The 19,916-nt window shown below is 36.3% G+C and overlaps 1 protein-coding gene across 4 annotated transcripts in view; it reads left to right on the forward strand.

Moving 5' to 3' along the window:
* AGFG1 (ArfGAP with FG repeats 1) overlaps positions 1 to 13,448 on the forward strand; it is a 77,208-nt gene extending 63,760 nt beyond the window's left edge. Inside the window, exons 11-14 of one of the 4 annotated variants that reach the window (XM_019800183.2) lie at positions 1,973 to 2,020; positions 4,071 to 4,229; positions 5,390 to 5,481; positions 6,106 to 13,448. In XM_019800183.2, coding sequence (XP_019655742.2) covers positions 1,973 to 2,020; positions 4,071 to 4,229; positions 5,390 to 5,481; positions 6,106 to 6,165 — 359 coding nt within the window. In that variant the 3' untranslated portion in view covers positions 6,166 to 13,448. The remainder of the gene's footprint in view (positions 1 to 1,972; positions 2,021 to 4,070; positions 4,230 to 5,389; positions 5,482 to 6,105) is intronic. The other 3 variants (XM_034655299.1, XM_034655300.1, XM_034655301.1) reach the window with 3 other exon arrangements.
* The last annotated feature ends 6,468 nt before the right edge of the window (positions 13,449 to 19,916 follow it).

The following is a 19,916-nucleotide window of genomic DNA, read 5'->3' on the forward strand; positions in this document are numbered from 1 at the left end:
AATGATTAGTGACTAAGCTCATATTTGTACCCAGAACTCTTCTAAACCAGCACTGTTTCCACTGGTTCCACTCATTCCACTCATTAAGAATATACCTAAGAGAAATGAAACTGTACATCCACACAGAAACTGGTACAAAGATGTTCATAGCAGCATTATTCATAATAGCCAAAAAGCAGAAACAACCCAAAATGTCCATCAACTGATGAATGGATAAACTAAATGTGTTATAATCATAAGTGGAAGTTTGTTTGATAATAAACAGTAATGAAGTCCTGCTTCATGCTACAACATGGAAACATTAGGCTAAAGGAAGCAAATCACAGAGTAACATATAACCTGTGATTGCATTTGTAAGGTGGTATGTCCAGAATGGGCCCGTCTGTAGAGACGGAAAGAAGGGGAGGTGAGAAGAAGGGTGACAGCTGATAGGTATGGAATTTCTTGGGACTGGGGATAAAAATATTCTACAGTTTGATTGTGATGATGGTTTTACAACCCTGGGAAGATATTAAAAAGCACTGAATTCTACACTTTAAGTGGACAAATAGTGTGGTAATGTGGATTATATCTCAAAAAGCTGTTAAGTCTAAAAATGTTTTATAGCAATCCAGGACTAGAGCTTAAGAGGAGGGCATCATTGTCACAGACTAAGGTTACGGCAGTTAGTATTGGTTCACAGTCACTGTTGACTAAAGGTCAGTTTGTACCAAAGTGTATTTTGTAGAGCATGTCTCTTGAGATGTTATCAAATACTCCATGGAAAAGGGTTTTTTGCCTTATTATTAGTGCAGGACTTCTCAAGAGACTTAGGGATTTTAAGAAAGGAGATAAACATAGAATGACCTAACTTACTTATTATAGAACCCGTCCTCCTCAGTTACCCTTTTGTTGAATTCAGAACACAGTACTGATGTATCTCTTAAGTACACATCTTTTAAAGTTATTAGCAAGAAAAATATATCCATTGAATATTAACAGCACTTTTTAAAAATTTATTGTTAAATTTATCTTCATGGAGCTTTGTCAAGTAGATACTGTTATCCCTCCCCTCTGTCTCCTGTTTGCAAATGAGGAAACAGAAGCTTGTAGAAGTTAAATAACCTTCTATAGTTAGAAAATGACAGAACCAAGACTCCTAACCACTCTATCGCTCTGTTGTCCCACATTTAATTGGTTAAGTATGCTAATTTAAAATGCATGGGCATATATTTTTGAAACATTTCCACTCCAGATGATTAAAACAAACGAAAAATTTCTAGTACTTAAAAACCTAAGTTTGTTTTCTGTTCATTACATGTATTTATGTGTAACCTCTCTGACTTCATTTATACCCAGTAAGATTTACACAAGATGCATTTTTCTCTTCTCTTTTCAGCCATTACATTGTAAACTGAAAGTTGTACGCACCTTTCTAGTGATCTACACTGAATAATTTTCCCCTCATCATACTTAATTAGTTCATTTGTGTTATCTTTATGAATTTCTAGTTAGTGTACAGAATTGTGAATAAAACAATCAAACGTCATTCAGGTGCTCTCTGCAAGATTTGACTTTTTAGATGCAAAAGGTAGATTCTAGGTCATTTTAGATTATCCTATGAATAGTATTTTTGGGTGTAACTCGTGAGGCCTACAAAGTCTTTATGGATGTAGTTTTATCTTGTCATAAAAAATGTTAGTGTTTATTTAAAAATGGGTTTCATAATTGGTTCTTTCATTTTGTATTTATTTCTCTGGTATTTATTATTCTAATTTCCCCTTTGTTTCAAACAGGTTAAATATTAGTGTCATGAATGTTATTGATATTAAAAGACTTTATGGATATGTTTTTATTATGTATTCTTATGCTACCCACTTTGTAACAGTATATTCTAATTTTAGGACTTTTTAATGAAACACATTTACTTTTATTTTGACAATAGTTGATCCGTAAGTTAATTGACATTGGTCTCTTTATGGCTTTCCATAAGGCCTTTCTGGAGCAATGCATTCTCAAGTATTTCCTCACGCTCATTTTGGTAGGTGGCCACAGCTGATATCTAGATTTGTGTGGCAATTTGTCTACCTGCTTGTGGAAGCTTCTGCTAGTGTTCTGGGTCCCTGCATGTGGAATTAAGTTTTTTCCATGTTTTACAATGGAGTGGGCATGGATGTGTGGCATTGGGATTACATTCTCTTTAAAGTTACATGAAAATTGTGGTGATTTGTGTTTTAATGCTGAAAAGCATTATCGCTTACCTCCATGGTCACATTAGAATGTTAATAGCTTTTTTGATTATTTTTCTTGAGTTTGAATTCATAATGCTTTGACACCTTTTCAATATACCAAACCATTTTACCACATTATTCCATGGAGTTTGGTTTTGCTTAACTGTATACAAGTTTCGCTTTTTAGTGCTTTCTTAAAAAGTGATTTGTCAAAGTTTGTCAGTGCATTGTTGTCTGTTATGAAACCCTTCTGTTTCCCTTGCAGTGTGCTTATTATTCTTTAATTCACTTGCTTCCTAGTGGCTTGTTTCTCCTGTTTTCTCATCAATCGTAATTTCAAAAAATTTGGCATTCTGATTAGATTCATTGAGAAAAATTGCATTGTTATAAACAATAGGATTATGAGGATTACTTTGGGCAGTATCTATAGCATGACTTCCAGGGTTTTTTTAAAATAAAATATAATCTGTGTAACAATTTTAGTATTAATTCCTGTGCCTTAAATTAGAGATCAAGTTGGTAAATTTAAAAAATATATATTTAAATCAAATTCAGTGAATTATCATGTTTTTAATAGCATCATGCCAACAATATTTCACTGTTGTAATTGCTGGTATTCTGTGCTAAAAGCACCATTATTGGCTCTTACTTTACCGAGACTTTTTCCAGAACGTATATTCAGAAGGTTCTGTTTTTAATCTTCACTAGCAGTAAGTAATATACTGTTTTGCTACTACATCTGTGTCTTTTTAAAATTTTTTTTTAAGAGAGAGAGGAAGAGAGAGGCAGGGGAGGGGCAGAGAGAGAATCTTAAGCAGGCCCAGCACAGAGCCCAAAGCCCGATGTAGGGCTCAATCTCACCATCCTGAGATCATCCTGAGCAAAATCAGGAGTCGGACGCTTTACCTACTGAGCCACCCAGGCGCCCCTACTACATGTGTTTGTATAATGCATATTAGTTTATTAGTAATTCATAAGTGGGGGAATGATGGCAGCATACCACATGTATAGTGATTGTTAACACCCTGATTTCAGGGCAGTCTGGATCACAGTGCTCATTTACCCACCTCTGTCTTTTCTAAGAATGCTTATTTCACTACCTTTTCAATCTTTATGCATTTTTCCCTAATCTCTATAACTCAGCATCCTAACCTTAAACACCTTACTTATCCAAAGCAGTCTATTTATCTTTCATACGAGATGTGGTGGTCCATATATTTCTTTTGGAATTGATGTATTAAGAACTTCACATGTTCTTTTAATTGTGTTAGTGGTTTTATTAGGGAAAGCCATCCCCCTCCAGTCTCTTTTGGGCTCTGGTTACAAAGTTGTATAGGTTTTGAGAGGCCTGCTTCTAACTATTTCTTCTATAAGTCTTGTTATTTTCAATGAACTATTTTTTAGAAGTTTTAAAATTTTGTCAGGAACATCCTTACTATGTTATAGCAGACAATTCCGTGGGTAAAATTCAGTCTTTGCTATTTTACTGTATATAGCAAAACAAAACTAAAAACAGAAATGTGTGTATTAGTATACATGTGACTTGCATAATGATGGGCTTTAAAAAGTTGACTGGTGTTTAGATTTTTAATTACTTTGAGAAGTTTTCGTGTGATTTCAAATGATAACTTTAATAGTGTCATTCTGGTCATTGGGTTTCAGGAGAACAACATTTAATAGATTGTGTTAAACTGTATAGTGCTTAAACTTATTACTAACTTTGTTAGTGTTTTGGAATTTAAAATGCTTTTAGTGTACAACTTAATGTTTTTCAAGTGAAATCATTCTGTAGTGTGTGGTGTGAGGAGCAAATCCTGCTCTTTTGTGTGTCATTGATCAGCCCTTGCTTTCTCCTGTCAGCCGCAACCTTTGGCACCGCCTCCATGAGCATGCCTGCGGGCTTCGGGACTCCTGCTCCCTATAGTCTTCCCACCAGCTTCAGCGGCAGCTTCCAGCAGCCTGCCTTCCCAGCCCAAGCAGCTTTCCCTCAACAGACAGCTTTTTCTCAACAGCCCAATGGTAAGATCTAACACTTGGCTAGCTGTAAGTCCACTTCAGACATCCTTTATGTATCATAATGTATATTTGGACAGAAAGGCTTGTCCAAAGAACGCTGTGGCACTGTGTGCTAAACGTTTACTACACAAATACAGACGCCTTTGGTGATTTGGGCCTTAGAAAACTGAATGATTAGTAAGTTTTTGGACCAGGTTATAGATTTAGGAGAAATCAGAGACTGTCTAAAGAGTACCCCTTCTTAGAATCTCCAGTGTCTTTTCTTTTTTCCTCTTTTTAAAGATTTATTTATTTATTTATTTATTTTAGAGAAAAAGAGCACGCCTGTGCATGAGTTGGGGGTGGGAGGCAGAGGGAGAGAATCTTCAAGCCGACTCTAAGAGTGGAGCCCCAAGGAGGTGCTCGATCTCAGACCCGTGATCACAACCTGAGCTGAAACCAAGAGTCGGATGCTTACCCAGCTGAGCCACCCAGGGGCTCCCCCCGGCCCTCCACAGTCTCTTTATTATTAATTTTTCTTGTATGTTCTGATACACTTCTTGATTTTAAAAGAAAACTTTGTAGACTTTGAGTGTTTTTGTTTTGCATCAGAAAACTCTTGTGGATCTTTTGTTTTGTATAAGTTATTTATTTATGTTGGAGACATAGACTAATTTTCCAAGTAGGTAACTGTATTGTGGTTAGAGTCTGTTACTTGTTCTAGAGGCCAGGGATTTTTTTTACCCATTAAGCTTATTTGCTAAAGTTTCAAAGTCCATAGATTTGAAGATTATTCTTAAATTATAATTGTATATATATTTTTTAGTGTCTGGTTAGATAAAATTTGGAAATAAGGTCCATGGCAGAGCCATAATGATAAAATATTTCCTAACAAATACTGTGCTATTCACATGAAGCCATTGCGTTTTGCTTGCAGCCCATCTCAGATAGTCACAGGTCATCTATTAATTCCATTTCTGAGAAGCTGTATGAAAGCTGTATTACATGTGCCACAGGAACTTTGTCTCTGGTATTTGAAAGAGCATGAAACTTAGCAATTAAACATTGATATTTTATTATTGTTGCTCTGGTAGGAATTTCTCTGAAACTCCTTATGAGGCTTTATAAGCATCATATTGTCTCTGAAAGGTATGGGTTATAATTGGTGGTTCTGTTTTAACAAGGTGCAGGTTTTGCAGCATTTGGACAAACAAAGCCAGTGGTAACCCCTTTTGGTCAAGTTGCAGCTGCTGGAGTATCTAGTAATCCTTTTATGGTAAGTGAGATGCAGTTTTAAGCATTTTGTAAGTTGTTGTGTGTTATTTTCAAATTAGGAAAAGCAAGATTTGACTGTACTAGCTACTGTTTGCTATTCTACTGATGTGACAGTATAAGATTTTACAAATTGAGACAGCCGTCATGCATGATCCTTTTTTGACTTAAAAAGACACAAACACCCACACGCACAATCAGTTGCAAATCCACACATTGACAGTAAAGAAGCTACTTCATAGCATGAAACTTGTTTGCTTTCTTGTCAAAATAATGCTTTATGAAAAAGCTGTAGATTTAATGAACTGTGTGAAAAGGGCTTGGAGTCAGAGATTTGGTTTGAATCATAAATGCATTTTCTTAAGGGCCAAGCCAAGTCCTTTCTTAGATTCTGTTACGAGAATTATATGAAATAATGGATATTAAAGGTTATAACACAGTTTCTGACACCTGATAGTTTTATTATATCATGTTGCTAATAATGAATAAATATGATTGCCAATAATTATAAATAATTTCTAGTCTAAATACTGTTTCATTAAATTAGATTTAAAGTTTAATCTTTTCATATTTTCACACATATACCACTCTTACTTGTCTAATTATTTTGTCTTATGTTTTTCTTTAGACTGGTGCACCAACAGGACAATTTCCAACAGGAAGCTCATCAACCAATCCTTTCTTATAGCCTTATATAGACACTTTACTGGAACGAACTTTTACGTGGTCACATTACATCTCTCCGCCTCTTGCACTGTTGTCTTGTTTCACTGATCTTAGCTTTAAACACAAGAGAAGTCTTTAAAAAGCCTGCATTGTGTATTAAACACCAGGTAATATGTGCAAAACAGAGGGCTCCAGTAACAACTTTTAACCTGTGAATTGGCAGAAAAAGGTAGCGGTATCATGTATATTAAAAATTGGCTAATATTAAGTTATTGCAGATACCACATTCATTATGCTGCAGTACTGTACATATTTTTCTTAGAAATTAGCTATTTGTGCATATCAGTATTTGTAACTTTAACACATTGTTATGTGAGAAATGTTACTGGGGAAATAGATCAGCCACTTTTAAGGTGCTGTCATATATCTTGGAATGAATGACCTAAAATCATTTTAACCATTGCTACTGGAAAGTTACAAAGTCAAAATTGGAAGGTTTTATTCATTCTTGAATTTTTCCTTTCTAAAGAGCTCTTCTATTTATACATACCTAAATTCTTTAAAAATGTAGAGGGATACCTGTCTGCATAATAAAGCTGATCATGTTTTGCTACAGTTTGCAGGTGAAAAAAATAAATATTAGAAAATATGCTATTGTTTTTGTGTTCTTGCTGCAATGCCTTTACCAAAGTGGCCTTAAAATATGAGTAGTGAATTGAGAACATCTTGAATTCTTAAATTAGAATTTCAGAAGACTTCTAGTGACTAACTTTTATGTCTAAAAGAGAAAATTTTATAAAAAAAAAAAAGGCCATGTAGAAAATTTATTAAAACTACTATGACTGCTATATTCAGGAATATGTCAGTGGTAAAGCATTTAAATGTAGCTTGTCATTTTCACCATAATCCTTCTAATTTCTTTGCAACTTCTTAATTTTGTGAAAATTTGTATATATGAAGAATTTGCATGTATGTGTATTTACAAATTTTTTTAAGTATCTTGAATTCTCAGACTGCAGAAGTCCTATTTTAACTATTGATTTTTAAACAGAAATATTGTCTTTGAATGTATTGGAAGCAGACGTGCATTAACTGTGACATGATTGCACCTCAGTGTTTTTTTTTTTTTCCTTTGTTTGGACAAACTGATATTATTAAAATAGGACATTTATTTATGTTCATTTCTGGGGGGAAACAAACTGGAACCCAGTGTTACCTTAAAGTTATAGAATACTTTGTTTAAAAAGGCAATGATACTAATGTTTAGTTATATCTTTTTGTTAATAGATGAACTTGTTTAAATATTTATGTACAGTAATGCCTCATCAAGACGTAATCTAGCAGTCTCATCAAAACAGAACACAACTGAGAAACTTGGATTAATTCTTTTTTAAATGCCTTTGAGCAATCCACACAAGTCAAAAAGTCTCTATATGTTTGTTTTAATGTGAAATTTTGATTATTTGACTTCCCAGCCCTGGCATATTAGCAGTTCAGAAGTGACAGTTTGGAAGGAGATAGAAAAGCCACGAAAACCTGTCGACCATTTAGTGTAAGGACAGCCAGGCCAGCCTAGAGGACATCACTGTATTACGTCATGTTCTGATAATAGTCTGGTACTATGACTCTGTGTCATCAAGAAAAGGTAAAATTACATATACTAATATGTAATACGTGTTTGGAAAGTTTTATCTTACAGTGATTAAACATTTTTTAAAAAGCTTTGTTATTAAAAGAAGTGAACATCAGTTTCTTCATACATTTTATTGGTGTTGAATACCTTTTCCAGTGGTGACTACATGAGTTGTTGCACAATCTTAAAGTCTGTGTAGTGTTCCAGACGTGGTAAAGCATTGCTGTCTGTTGCATCCCCAGCTCAGTGTGTGGTTTAGCTTAACTATTTTGCTGAGCAAGAAGACTGGGAAATCTCTGTCCCTTTTTGAACAGTATGCCTCTTCTCTTAATATTGAATGAATGATGCAGAGGTCTACGTGTGTGGGTGTGTACTGGAAATACCTACAGTTTGGGGGTCTCTCTCCAGCCCTTTTTTCATGGAGGAAATACTTACGAAATGCCTTTGAATTTCTGTGTTTTAGATTGTATTGGGTCCCAATCAATTCATATGTACAAAGTTATGCTATATAATTGTAGGCCATTACCCAAATAACCTACCAGGCTTTCCCTCTAAGAAATAAGTAAATTAAACAGTTGTTATTAAAATAATTTTAAAGACTTTTTTTTTTCCCCTGGGTAAATCCTGAAGTTTGTAAGTAAATGAGAACTCTTATTTAAGACTTACTTTAAATGAGTGCTTATAAAATTGAAACCCTTAGTTTAAAAAGTGATCTAGCTTTAATGTGGATTTAAATTCACTCCTGTTAGACTTTCATATTCAGATTGGCTTTTGGTTTTATATAGACCCATCAGAATTGTGTTGAGCACTGTAGAGGAGGACAAGGCTGAAGACCTTCATATTCTCTGGCTTACTGGTTGAATCAGATCTTCTCTCCTATCTTTGCTCTGGAAGGAAAATTTTCTTTTCTTTTAGGGTGGCAAATGTTGATACAGTTTAAAGGCATGTTTTATTCTCATTTTTGTGACAATAGAGATTAGGCAATCACTTTCTTCCTTAAAATAATTCCTTTTGTAAATTTGAAGAAGCTTCTCTGTCATTGCCCTAGCCCCCAGCACACACCTTCTTTGGTACAGTTCCTAGAAGTTGGGAAAATGGAGAGAAAACTAACTGGCTGCTTTTACATGGCAGCACTTACAGTTCTCAAACATTTTGGTCTCTTTTAAATTACTGAAGATGCCCAAAGAGCTTTTGTTTATGTAGCTTGTATCTATCAGAAATTAATGTATTAGAAATTAATACTGAGATACTTAAAAAAAAGTGTTTATTCATTTAAGTATAACAATAATAAACCCATTGCATGTTAACATAAATGCCATTTTTAAATAAAAACTAGTTGTCTTCCAAAAGCCGTTAATTAATGAGAAGAACATTGTTTTATGTTTTGCACATCTCTGTAGCACCTGGCTTGAGAAGCAGCGAGTTTCTCCTGCTCCCTTGGCATCGCAGTGATTTTTCTGTCACGTGGCATGTGGGTCCTGGGAAACTCCACCGCGCACTTGTGAACTCACGAGTGAGACAGACCTATAACATCTTAGTAGTATTATGAAAATAGTTGTGACACTTGGCTTTTGGGGACTTTGAAAACCACTGCACTACACTTTAAATTTCTACTTTCCAGAATAACAGTGTGTGGTTATAAGGTAAACATACTGCTCCTTGAACTTCCAAGTGGTTTTCTTTGCTTGGTGGGAAAAGTGGAGAGTTGAGTTGAAACTGCAAACATGTTTAATATTGTTTTCTGGATTGTCTCCTATTTTTATTTGAAATTGTTTTAATAATGATGACATTGGTGAATATGCCCTTCAGGGATATTACAAGTTCTGATTTGTGGTTTTTGGTGTTTATTTTGTAATCATTTACTATTCCGGCCACTTTGAGATTGTGTCATTGTTTAATAGCTATCAGATAGCCATTTTAAAAATGAAAAAATGCTTTGCTGAAGAAAAGTCCAAAATGAATAATTTCTTATCTCTCATGTTTATAGTTAATAATTTTAGCTATAGTTAAAGAATTTTTTTAATGAAAAGTGGATTCCTCTAACAAAAATCACTACCCTTCAGGAAGTCCGCTATTACAATTAAAGGAATGTGTTTACTTCTTCAGAAAGAGGTTTGCTATGGTTTTCCCACCAGTAGCTTTTTATACCTTGTTCATCTTTAAAGAGAGCACTTGCTGTTGCTTCTCATTTAAACAAAATGTTTCGAAATTCTTTTGAAGTGACTTTAAAGGGTAGTTTACAATAATTAGTCACCACAAACTCTGGCTTTGTTGCTGCTGTTGTTGGCATATTGTAAATTAGGCTTTTTCGAGCTAATACTCCATTTCCAACCCCAGGCAGGCTTCTTGGTTCTTGGGCCTTCTTCGTCCATGTGTTTGTGCTCCTTCCCTGAACTTGTGTTCGGAATGACTCACCTCATCTTTGGTCTCCACCGACAGTCTCAGACTTCTATCAGAAAATTAATCTCTAGGAGACCGTTGTGAAGATACGTTTTTTAAAAAGTAATGACTTCAAAGTAATGTGGTGGTATTGTGGGGTGTGGTTTATTAAGCCCTTTAAATGTATGAGAAACTTGCTACGTGCTTTTCATGTATTATACAATCCTTAAACGGATGCATACTTTAAGGATGAAAGAAGGCAAGGAATAGGGAGGTTAAGCTAATGACAGAGCTTTTGCTCTGGGGAGCAAATATTTCATTGTTCGATTGAAGGGCTGTCACATTTATGTTTAAGTAGCCCTTTAAAAAAAAGTCTTTTAAAATTCCAAGAGAGTTACTTTCCATATCCCTTATACCTAATAAAACTTAGTTATTTGAGTTCCATTCATCATTTGATGAAATCAGTACAGTTTATTCACTAAGCTTTTATTTTATTACAAGTTAATTAATGGGGTAATTAATGGAGCTTGTTTTAACCTAAAGAAACATCTGAAGTATTACAATGGTTCCTATATTGTGAGAAACATTCCATCTTTTTTTTGATATGGTTTGCACCCTAGGTGGTTTTAAAATTTACTTTCTAAAGGATGCCGTTACTAAAATTTGTGTTAAATTAACCTATTATATGATCATCCTCATTAGTTAAATTTTTCTTTGTATATTTTAGAACATTATAATGTCATTAATTAAAATTTTGCACTGTTTATTTGAACAAGTGAATATATGACCAAGATGTAATTCTTAGTGTTGTGCTGATGAGACTTTTTCTCTCATGAAAAAGTGCCCTGTTTTGTACTGTTCCCTGATATTTGTTGTGTAGATAACTCTCAACAATGGCTGATGTCACCAATCAGTCTGATGTCATTAAACTTGGAATTAGAAAGAGATGCGCTCCCAAGCCTTTGCAAGCCAGCTCTAGCGCTCTGAATGCCTCAACTCATCCATTAAACTTATTGGTGATTGTATCCAATATTTGAAGAGCCTTTTGTTTTATATTGTTAATTCAGCAAGCATTTGGACACTTTTATAAGTGGACAGGGCACGAAGGTATTTAATCTGGAAAGACTCAAGTATTGTGAAGCCTGGTATTAAAAAGTCCAGTTATTGTGCTAATGGTAAGGCTTGCACATCATGTCATATACTCTGAATTCTGTCTGCAGTTTTTTGTTCAACCAACAGTGTTTTAAAAGCTTGGATTTTGAATAGTTTTAAAGCATGCACGCTTCAGGTGGTCACTGGCCTACTCCTCCCAATTTTCTTAGCCTCAGATATTCAAATGTATTTTAAGACCTTCGAGTTGGCAAATCCCATGTCTGTGTAAGAGGGTTCTTATGCAACCTCATTGTTCTGATTTTGGAGTCCTGTAGGATTTGAATTTATGGTGTTATTTTTCCAGTGAAGACTTTTGCTAAGAATGTGTTTCTTTTCAAACTTGTGGCATCTGTGTTTTCTGCTTATTTTATGGCCTTGGATAAGAATTCAACATGTATTTAAATGTATTTTTGAAATCAAAGGGCTGTGGAGTTTAATGAAAAGAGAAATGTTGTGACTGAGGCTCTTGTAAAAAGGAAAAGTGATCTTGGATAAAATATTTTAATTAGTGATTAAAGTGCCCATTTAAGTTAATTTTGTCATTGGTTCTCTGGTATCTTAACAAGGTGTCATCCAAGCCACAATTTAATCAATGAGAGTTTAGATTTAAACTCTAAAATCTCAATATTTTCCCTTAATCTTGAGTGGAGAGAGGAAGCACACACCCAAGGAGCCTTCTCATTTTGACTAAATGACCATTAAATAAAAGCCAGCAAAGGTTTGTAAACTGATGTTATACAGTCAATGTTTCATAGAATGCTGTGGGTACAATCAGGTTTTTTAAAGACTTTGACTTTTTTATGTGTTATAAAATAATACATGCTTATGATTTTTTAAAATTATGCAATTATAAAGGGTATAAAGTGAAAAATTACGTCTCGTCTCCTCCTGTGACTTCATTCCCACACCCCAGGGGAATATAGTTTCTTGTATTCTTGTATAGCCTTTCAAAAATGTTACCGTTCATTTCATACGCCTCTGTATACATATATACTCCTCTTGCTGTTCTCCCTTATTTTAAATGTACAACTTTGTAGCTTGGTTCTTTTTATTTAATTTGGTTATCTTATGTATTAGCACATCCAGCTCTAACTCATTATTTTAATGGCTGCAGGATTTCGTTATATGGGTGTCCCTTTTGAAGAGTGTTTATATAGATTTTTTTCTACTAAAAACATTATTAAAATTGAGAACATCCTTATGCATATATGAAGATAAGTCTTGACCCTGCCTGACTGGAAACTCAATAAAACAGACCTCATTCAATTTTGAGGCTTCCCAGCTGTTTATTATCTTATGCTTCCATTTAGGAAATTCTTCCAGTTAAGGGGGCGGGGGAATCCTTCAAATTGACTATCTTAAGATATTTGAGAAATCCTATGCCTTTTAACTGAACTTTGAAGGTTTTTAGTCAGTCATTGAAAGGTTGTGCAAGCTCATACCCATTTTGCACTTTAATTTTTCCATTGTCCCTACCCATGACTCTGGAAGTTTCTAAAATTGCGCTTTGGGGCGATTTTCTATTACTACTTGTTGGTGTTGCACCTTTCCTTATCGACAGTAGCTTAGAATAAACCTTATATTTAAAAAAGAAAAGGTATAGATTTACTACAGTAAAGTATTTTGGCACAACCGTGTATTTTATTCTTCAAAATTAGTTCCCTTTGCCTTAGAAAAGATTTGGATAATAACTTTAAGTTCTTATTCTTACTCCTCAAAAGACCAGGCAGAGTCCAGAGAATTTCTAAATGTGCATTTACCATTAGTCAAGACAGGATGTGCTTCCTGGAATAGTTTCTTTATGAGGACCGATATCAGCCCCATTAGCTGATAGCAAAGGTCCCGTAGCACCTTCAGGCTGAGTGTAGGGAGGGAGAGGACTTACCGAGAAGTCTGAAAGAAAGGAGGAAACCTTTTTAGCCAACAAGACAGGTCTTGGAAGATGTGTTGAATATGCCAGCATTTATGAAGACCAGTCCCTAATGCAGGAGGTGGTTTTAGGTGTTGGGACAAAAACCTACAGGCTGATTTCAGTATTCATCTCTATAACCTTTCAGTATAGATACATTTGGTTGAGTTTTGTTCATTGTAAGATATTGTTGGAAGAATCTTTTCAAAATAAAGACTCCTCAGTATGCGTACCATCTGAGAATAGCCTCTTTAATTGTCACATAACATGTATTTTCTATAAAGCAGCTCACGCATCGACTTCCAACTTAATCTTTTCTGTTCCATTAATTATACCTTAACGTTTCTCACTTGTCTTTTTACATTACAACACATCTGTTTTTTTAAAAGCATGTGCTTTTACTGAGTTTTCAATAGTGATTTTTTCCCCCTAAAAGATGACATTTTTCTCTTGAGATACATGTTGATCTAGCTTGGTCTTAAGATAGATTTATTGTAATTGGATTTTACCCGTTCTGTTACCTGTAGAAATTTAACAGGCAAGTCGTGAACTACCTCCTGGTTCTTTACACCCCAGTCTTTGTGCTAGCCGTCACTATTATTTGTATTCATCTTGATTATTCTATACATTTCTGTTTAAATTATTTTCATTAATAACCATCACCAGAACCCAGAAGAAAATTTACTTTTCTTAGAATCCTTATTTCCACCATGACCACCAATATCACCGCTCCTTCTCCCCAGGGGAAAACTAATGTTTATTTTAGTCTCATTTAATGAGAAAAGATTAAAATTCTTTTTTTCCTTTTTTTGCCCCCTTAAATGGTATGCTAACAATTTTTACTGAACATTACTGGGCCTCTGGAAAAAGAAATAACCTAGAGCCAAACTTCCCACGTTCAAATCTTAAGTTCTGATGTTAGCTGGCCTTCAGGCCTCTAATTTAGATCTTCCGGTTCCTCAACTGCAAAATGTGACCCCTTCCAAATGGTGAAGTATGATTCCCCTCAGCCATTGGAATACATGTTTAAATTAGATAGTAATTAGCCTTGAGAATTAGAATTAAGTGTTTCAGAATAATAGCTCGAAATTGGTGTTTTTGTAGATCAAAAATACCAGGTGTCAGCCCCATAGAATTTAGTGTTTTAGCCACTATTTGTTAATTACCAGTTTTGTGACTTGCATCTCATGTAATTGCTATCATTTAATGGTCACAGCAACTGTTTCCAGGCAGTATTTGTGACAGAAAAGTTGACATTTAGGTGTTTTTATTTGGCCAAGATTATAGTTACTTAGTAAGTGGCTGGAGTAGAATTCCGACTTTAAAATTCATCCTCTCCTATATTCATACTTTGAAGCTTCTAGTTCCAGCAATTTTAGTAAGAGTGAGTTTTTTGGAAAAACAACCTATTTCACAAACACTAATGGAAGTGGAAAAAAAAAAAACAGTCTTCTTATCCTGCGTGATTTAGTTTTGGATTTTTTTCCCCTTTGTATTTGCTTCTTGCCTATAGCAGATCTTGCATTATGATCATAGCCAGTTAATTTTTAAGATACATTCCCCACATAACTATGTTCTTCCAAACTGGAAATACATTTATTATTTTTTCTGCTTGTAAAAATAATACACTTAGTGTAAAGAATCTGAAAATACAGAAAATTATGTTTTTTAAAAGAACTATACTCTCATGTAGATCTAAGTACTTCTGGATTCTGTTCCATGTGTAAGTAAATATAAAGACCTCTTCCAGAGTGGGATCATGCTATGCTATTTTGTAACCTTTTCCTCAGTACATCATGGGTTCCTTTCAATTTCAAGCATAGATCTACATTCTCTGCCAGTGATGTTTCATTATGTGGGGGTTGCATCCCTATATAGTGTAAACATTGAGATTGCTTCTAATTTTTTCAGCATCAGAAATTTTACCTACACCTTTACACACTTAGGGTTTGACATCAGGTTTTCTTAGAATTGTTGAGTGAACAGTGACTATCTTGGTCATTCGTTTTTCATAATTTAATGTTAATTGAATACCTTGCTGTATATAACCTTTCATTTGTTTTATGTCTTGGAGTAAATTATAAAAATCACAAAAATGGCTTGTAAGGATTAAGATTTTATTCTCCCAACTAAACTGCTGTTTAAAGGGATTGATTTAATTTTTACAAATACCAAAAAGGCACGTGGCCCATTTTTACTTCAATATCCAGTTGCCAGAGAGAATTCTTTTTAATGATTGCTAATTTGAGGGATATGAAATAATGGCTCATCTTATTTTCCTTTCTTTGATTACTAGTGAAGTTGATTTTTCCCATGTTTTCCTAGTTGCATTTTCTCATTTATGGATTGTTTTAAAAGTTAATTTAAAAATGTTAATTAGGTCACCTAAATTTATATCTTTATTCATCACATTCTATATTTGGGGATTACCGAGGCACAAAGGAGAACCTTTCTAATGCTAACGATGTCAGTTAGGATGAATAATCTCATCTGTAATGGGATTTCAAATCTGGAAAACTGCTAAGATTCCTTCTAGTTTCATAATTTTCTTTCGTTTTTTAATCAGGAAAGGATTACTTCTGGGTGCCTGGGTGGCTCAGTCCCTTAAGCGTCTGCCTTCGGCTCAGGTCGTGATCTCAGTGTCCTGGGGTGAAGCCCTGCCTCAGGCTCCCTGCTCAGCGGGGAGCCTGCTTCTCCCTACCCCACCTCGTGTGCTCGCGCTCTTTCTCTGTCTAATAAATAAAATGTTAGAAAAGGTTTACTTCTTCAGATCCCCTAGTTGAACTGGCCATTATGCAGGCTCAAGAGCTCATCTTTTCTCCCTTCCCTGTATTTGCTACGTGCAGAAATGGCTCTTTTGCAGGATGTGTTAGTTTCACTATGGTGTCTGGATGTAGGTGTTTATTTTGTGCCTGGAATTTGATGGGCCTTGAGTCTGGATTGCTGTTTATACCAGTTCTGCAAGTTTCTGGATCATTCTTTGTCATCTCTGCTGTATGCTCTTCTGCAGTAACTTTTAAGGTTTTTAAGGTTTTGAAAGAACTAAAATTCTGTGTAATCCTAGAAGAATTTTAAACAAAAATTTTTCTGGTTATAAGTAACATTTCAGATTACACTTCAATGAAATTATCATAGAAGGATATTGTGTATTTATAGAATACATTGGTTATGATTTTGGAACAGTACAGCTCCTTTCAAGCCTTATTTTCAGTTACTAAGCATATTTGAGTAGCTCTCTCAGAGAAGTGAGGAATTGCCACGTCTTCCAGATTAAGATATCCAACATCCTAAATAAACTGGGAATTTCAGAATAGAGAAACTTGCAAGTCCTGGGCCATTTCAGAAACTTCCAATATTTTGAGTTTCTCCTACTTAGAAATAATATCTTTAAAATGCATAACAATTTTGACTTTCTAAGCGATGTTTGAGAATTATACATGTAAGAGAAATTACACTAAAGGCTTTCTGTCCTTGTCATAGTAGCTCCCATGTAGTGTTATTTTGGTGCCACTTTGCTAAATGATTTTTAAACATTATTTTCTATCATCCTCACAACCTTATATGTAGGAATGACTTGTATTTTACCAGACGAAACAGCGTTAGAGATGGTTTACTTGCCCAGGTATGGTGAGTGGCAGAACTGAGCTTTGAACCCAGCTCTAACTCAAAAGCAGGTGCTCAGAACCATTTTACAATCACCTGAAGGAACTGACCATCTAGAGCTGAGGGTTAGGGAGGGGGGAAGGCTGGTGGATGCATAGGTGCTAATCAAGGGCAGGAAAGGGGGGCTGAGAGTAGGAAAGATCTCAACCCTGCCTAATGTAGACTTAACAAAGGAGTGATAGCCTTGAAAGAATAGGATTGAAGACAGCAGTTAAGTAAGAGCAGAAGCGAGGGAAGCAGGAGGAGGAGAAGTTTGTGTTGTGGGCACTCCATACTGATGGAAAAGCAGCTGTTAGAAACGCTTGGGCCTTGGGGCGCCTGGATAGCTCAGTCCTTAAGCATCTGCCTTTGGCTCAGGGCATGATCCTAGAGTCCTGGGATCGAGCCCCACATCGGGCTCCTTCGCTGGGAGGCTGCTTCTTCCTCTCCCACTCCCTCTGCCTGTGTTCCCTCTCTTGCTGGCAAATAAATAAATACAATCTTTAAAAAAAAAAAAAACTTGGGCCAATTTTTCCCCAGGGCATTAGAGCATTAAAGTGTGTGTGTGTGTGTGTGTGTGTGTGTGTGTGTGTGTGTGTGTGTAGAAATACTTATGGCAAATACTTTCCTTTGCAAAGTAGTATTAATGTGGGCCTCTCTACAACATCTGTATTGAGCCTATAGTCTTTTTTTTTTTTAAAGATTTTTTTAATGTATTTATTTGACAGAGACAGAGACAGCTAGCGAGAGAGGGAACACAAGCAGGGGGAGTGGGAGAGGAAGAAGCAGGCTCCTAGCAGAGGAGCCTGATTTGGGGCTCGAACCCATAACGCCGGGATCACGCCCTGAGCCGAAGGCAGACGCTTAACCGCTGTGCCACCCAGGCGCCCCGAGCCTATAGTCTTAAAGACGATTATGGTCCTTTGCTACTCAGTGTGGTCTGTGGATCGAGAGCCTGGACGTGGCCTAGGAGCTTGTTACCCATGTGGAATCTCGTCCCTCAGTAATAAGCATCTGCATTTTAACAAATCTCAGGTGATTTGCACACATTGAAGAAATTGAGATGCACGGATTTTGGTCCTATCTATGTTAGAGAAATAATTTTTGTATCTAGCTTTCTAAATCTGTATAAATTGGTTATGCTAACATTGCCCTAGAGAATCTTAGGTAGATTAAGAAAAACCAAAAGGGATAGGCTGGTGATGGGTATTAAGGAAGGGCACGTATTGCGTGGTGCACTGGGTGTTATATGCAAGTAATGAATCATGGAACTTTACATCAAAAACTAGGGATGTGTTGTATGGTGGCTAACATCATAAAAAAATACTGTTTAAAAAAAAATTATGTAAAAGCACATCTGAATCCAGTTCCCTTTCAAACATACTCAGTTTTAAATGTTTCTAGGAATTAGGAGTCAGTGCAGAGGGTATTTTTCTTTGTTGAAAACATAATCAGGAGAGACGTGCCAGTGTTGACCTCCTAACACCTAAAGCATCAGGTGATGCTGTAACAGGAAGGTGTGCGTGAAAGAAGTAAGTCTTTCTCTTCAGACGGTGTTGTGGAAGAGGGAGTTTGAAGGACACGGGTTTCACGGCCACTGGTCACCGAAGCCAGTCACTGGAAAGGGAAGGAGGCTCAGGAGATGACAGAACAGAGGCACCTAAGGACACCGGAGGTGTTTCTTGGTAGTGACCGCTGGACCGTGCCAGTCCACGCTGGAGCGGTTGGCTCGGAACAGTGATGGAGAAGGTGACGATCCTATGCGTGGCACGGCTCCTGCTGGCCTAGGAGCGGCCCGGGCACCGGACACTGGCTGAAGAGGGGCAGTGGTTCCTAGGATTCCGAAGACATGATTTTACGTTTTTTTTCTTGTACCCGAACTATTTACCTTTGAACATTTAAAAGCAGTTCCTGGGGCGCCTGGGTAGCGCAGTCATTAAGCGTCTGCCTTGGGCCCAGAGCGTGATCCCGGCATTCCGGGATCCAGTCCCACATCGGGCTCCTCTGCTGGGGACTGCTTCTTCCTCCCCCATTCCCCCGCTGTGTTCCCTCTCTCGCTGGCTGTCTCTCTGTCACATAAATAATTAAAATCTTAAAAAAAAAAAAAAAGCAGTTCCTTCATAGATCTATTTGCATTTATACAAAAAGTAAAATCTGTTCATTGGAGAAAACTTTCAAAGAGCCCCTCCCCCTCCGAAGAATAGCCTCCTCACCCCAAGATCACCAGTATCAACATTTTGATGTAGAGCTTTCCCAATTGGGTTTCTTTTCTTTCTTTCTTTCTTTCTTTTTTTTTTTTTTTTTTGGTATACAATGTATGTAAATATTGTATCAACTTTTAGATTTAGTAATTGAAAAAGTACAGTTCCCCATCATTAGTGGTATATAAAGTCGTTTTTAGTGACGGGGATATCTGTCTCTTTAGTCAGACCATAAGGGGTCTGCACCCTGTCCTTAAAATGACCAGATAGTACATATTTAGACTTTGCAGGGCACGGGGTCCGCACAGCGCAGGCGGGCTCCGGAAATGGGCCAGGCCCGCGGGACACCGCCCACCGCCCCAGTGAACCTTGAGGCTGTTCCTGGTCTCTAACCAGGAACTAACTTTCAGCATCTTTGCTCAACTGCCGTTCCATAAATGAATCTCTGGAATGGATATTGGAGGATGAATATATTCCAAATAGGAAAAATGTTCCTTTACTCAACAATTAAAAAACACAGTAAGGATGTGAATAGGCGAATCCTTCCCCACCCCCCAAAAAGGAACTAGAACTAGCAAATAAGGCCTGGGAAAATAGCTTCTCCAGCAGTTTAAATACAATGTAGACAATGAGGTACCATCTTCTGCTTATGATAATACTGAAGACTATTTAAAAATTCCCCATCAGTAAAGATCAAGCAAAATGAACATTCACATCGTGATGTCGGAGTGTAAACTTAGTAAAATCTCTTGGGAGGCGGTTTGGTAACATGAAGCAAGACTCTTGAAAAAATCAATCCCAGTAAGCCTATTCCTGGAAATCTTTCAAAAGGTAACACTATATGTACACATTTATGT

This window comes from Ailuropoda melanoleuca, chromosome 2 (genome assembly GCF_002007445.2).
Source record: "Ailuropoda melanoleuca isolate Jingjing chromosome 2, ASM200744v2, whole genome shotgun sequence".
Classification (NCBI taxonomy): Eukaryota; Metazoa; Chordata; class Mammalia; order Carnivora; family Ursidae; genus Ailuropoda; species Ailuropoda melanoleuca.